Below are 3,059 nucleotides of genomic sequence, written 5' to 3'. Positions count from 1 at the left end.
TATTTTCAAAGTCGTACACGAACTATTGATGATTTGAAAATGCATACCTAAATGCGAATAGTTCTTACAAATTTGTCACTCTGTCGGTGAAATTGTCAGTAAATCTATTAAGTACCTACGTGAAAAATTATTATCCCCCTTTTCATATGCTTATGCGGATTCCTGGGGTTTAGAAGAAAAATGCCAGTAATAAAAAGGCAACAGGCTCACACATATATATTTGAACTTTCACACACACACACACAAAGAAAAAACAATATGTCTAATACCTTTCGGTAGTAAAATGCTAAAAGACACCGACTACTTGTAAAACACGTTCTCTCTCTAGTTCTTCTTCTCCTTTCCATTTCAGCTGTTTTTGTTTTCCTATCTTTTTTAGCTGTTTTTCTATGTTAAAGTTTGCTTTATTTATGATAAATTTTTGTTATTTAATTTTTTTTTTTGGTTAGACTAACATTAAAAATAGCCTCATATTTTATTTTCGTAATATCCTTGAAATTTCAGAGTCGGCCTTAATTACCTGTTTACGATTTAAAAAGTCGGCCCTGATTACCTGTTTACATGGATGGTCACTTGTCATGCAATATGGTCGGTCCACAACGAATAGAAGCAGCAGCCCACTACGCTGTTAAATGTCATGGCAACTCGTGGCTGCCTACACCAACCTTTCAAACTCACTGAAACTCTGGAAAGTCTAATAATATTATTTGATTAATATTGACCAATGACCAGTATATTCCTCAACTTTTTGGGTGATTACTCTGTGGTTCGTGTTGCCCGGCCTACAAAAGTCTACATTATTGTACGTTCTCTCTCTTCAGCACGTAACACATTCTTTTGCTCACTAGGCCCACAATTACATTGCTCCCTAATGAGCTATTTTTCGTTAACTAAAAGAAAAAAAAAAAGGAAGAATTTATTCTATATGTTATGGTTGGTTACGTAATAAAGTAGGCTGTCAATGAGGTTGGTTCAATTGGTAAGGTTTCTGGATTATGTGTAGTTCCATTAGTGTTCGAATCCTTCTGTCAGAAATCCTTATTGGTACGCGATCTGTAATTTTCTATATAATCTATACTGGTGGCAGCTATCAGTTGGATGCCACACATAAGTCTTTTTGGGTAGAAATTGTAGGTTTGCTCTGCCGCTAATGGTGAGAGTAGTCAATCTCCCTCCTAAACTTTGTCATAAAAAAACATAATAAAGTAGGTTGAAGATATCTCAAAGTCGAATTCAACCTCCCACTAAAAAAAAAATTTAAACAAAATATGGTCAGCTTTTTTTTTTCGTTTTTTGTTTTTTGGGTCAGCTAATGCCAATTAATTTAGTCTCTTTAGACTCACACTCCTATATAAGTGGGTGACTTAGCACAAACGCTCTTACATCCCAACCTCTTTGTGAAGTAAATTAAACCAGCAAAGCCTAGCCCATATTATACCACCACCATGGTCCGTGAAAATAAGAAGCTAGTCGAAGAGGTGTCCGGTTGGCTAAGAGTCTTCAACGACGGCTCAGTCGACCGGACATGGACTGGACCTCCTGAGGTCAAGTTCATGTCTGAGCCAGTGGCACCGCACAAAGAATTCGTCAACGGAGTTGCCACTGAAGATGTGATCGTCGATGAACCCTCTGGCCTTCGCGTACGGATATATCTACCTGAGCAAAAGCAGGAGGGTCACGACGACAACAAGCTTCCCATAATCCTCCACTTCCATGGGGGTGGCTTTTGCATAAGCCAAGCTGACTGGTACATGTACTACCACATATACACCAAGCTTGCTCGCGCCACAAACGCCATTGTTGTCTCTGTCTATCAAAGGCTAGCACCCGAGCACCGTCTCCCTGCCGCCATCGACGACGGCTACACCGCTCTCCTCTGGCTTCGGAAGTTGGCTCGGGGTGAGCAAAAAGAGCCGTGGCTTCTGAGCTACGCAGACTTCAGCCGTGTGTTTCTTATTGGAGATAGCTCAGGAGGGAACATAGTGCACCACGTCGCTGCTAGAGCAGGCACGGTGGATTTGAGTCCCTTGAGGCTTGCCGGAGGGATCCCGATCCACCCGGGTTTCGTTCGAGCCGAGAGGAGCAAGTCTGAATTGGAGCAGCCTGAGTCACCGTTTCTTACACTGGACATGGTGGACAAGTTTTTGGGGTTGGCTATTCCAGTGGGGTCCACCAAAGACCACCCGGTAACGTGTCCGATGGGCCCCGGCGCCCCGCTGTTGGATGGCCTGAAGCTGCCGCCGTTCCTTCTTTGCATTGCTTCCAAGGACTTGATCATAGACACAGAAATGGAGTACTTTGAGGCCATGAAGAAGGCCAACAAGGATGTGGAGCTTCTGATTAACAAGGGGATGACTCACAGCTTCTATCTTAACAAGATTGCACTAGACATGGACCCTGAAACAGCTTCCGAAACTGAGATTCTGATTACAAGGATCAAGGAGTTCATCAAGAACCACTAGAATATTATGGGACTTTGCGCGGAAATTAATAATTGTATTTTTAGACTTTTGCTTGTAGTATTTTATTTTCCTGTATTTTGGGATATTGGTAATTATATGCTTTTCAGGTTGATGTAACTGGTGGTGTGGATTATGGATAGGATGAGATGAGATTTTGTCGTCCTTTTTGGAACTTTATTAGCTTCTTGAGTATAATAACTTTTGGGGCTTTTTCTAATCACAAAACCGAAACACATAATTTTATTTAGTCCGTAATCCTTCAATCGAACAATGTTATTTAATAGGCTAATGATCATTAGCCTATTCAATCACATTATAACCAAGATGCTATAGGAAATAGTGTTGTCTTGATGTCATGAAAGTGATGCTAGGAAATAGTGTCTGAATCACATTGGATTCAGACATCAGTTATGTAAGATTCCAAACTTTGAAAATGAGTCAGGTGGAAAAACACATAAAATTAGTTCAAAATGATTTATGTCATGATCGATCATTGCCACGATCATTACGAGACATTAATGATCAACTAAGCAAGAGCTTTTAGTTTAAGAGGTTAAGAACAGTTACTTCTAAATCATAGGTCATGTGTTCGAATCT

The 3,059-nt window shown here is 40.4% G+C and overlaps 1 protein-coding gene across 1 annotated transcript; it reads left to right on the top strand.

Annotated features, from left to right (window-relative positions):
• Positions 1,377–2,642, top strand: LOC18785947 (probable carboxylesterase 15). The gene has a single exon (XM_007218208.2). It carries the CDS (start codon positions 1,446–1,448, stop codon positions 2,460–2,462), a length of 1,017 nt encoding a protein of 338 aa, XP_007218270.1. The 5' UTR covers positions 1,377–1,445; the 3' UTR covers positions 2,463–2,642.

The sequence above is a fragment of the Prunus persica genome, chromosome G2 (assembly GCF_000346465.2).
Source record: "Prunus persica cultivar Lovell chromosome G2, Prunus_persica_NCBIv2, whole genome shotgun sequence".
NCBI lineage: Eukaryota > Viridiplantae > Streptophyta > Magnoliopsida > Rosales > Rosaceae > Prunus > Prunus persica.
This window is presented reverse-complemented; position numbering and strand designations above follow the sequence as displayed.

Coding starts and splice junctions, on each gene's coding strand:
- LOC18785947 (XM_007218208.2), top strand. CDS start 1,446: ATGGTCCGTGAAAATAAGAAGCTAGTCGAAGAGGTGTCCGGTTGGCTA.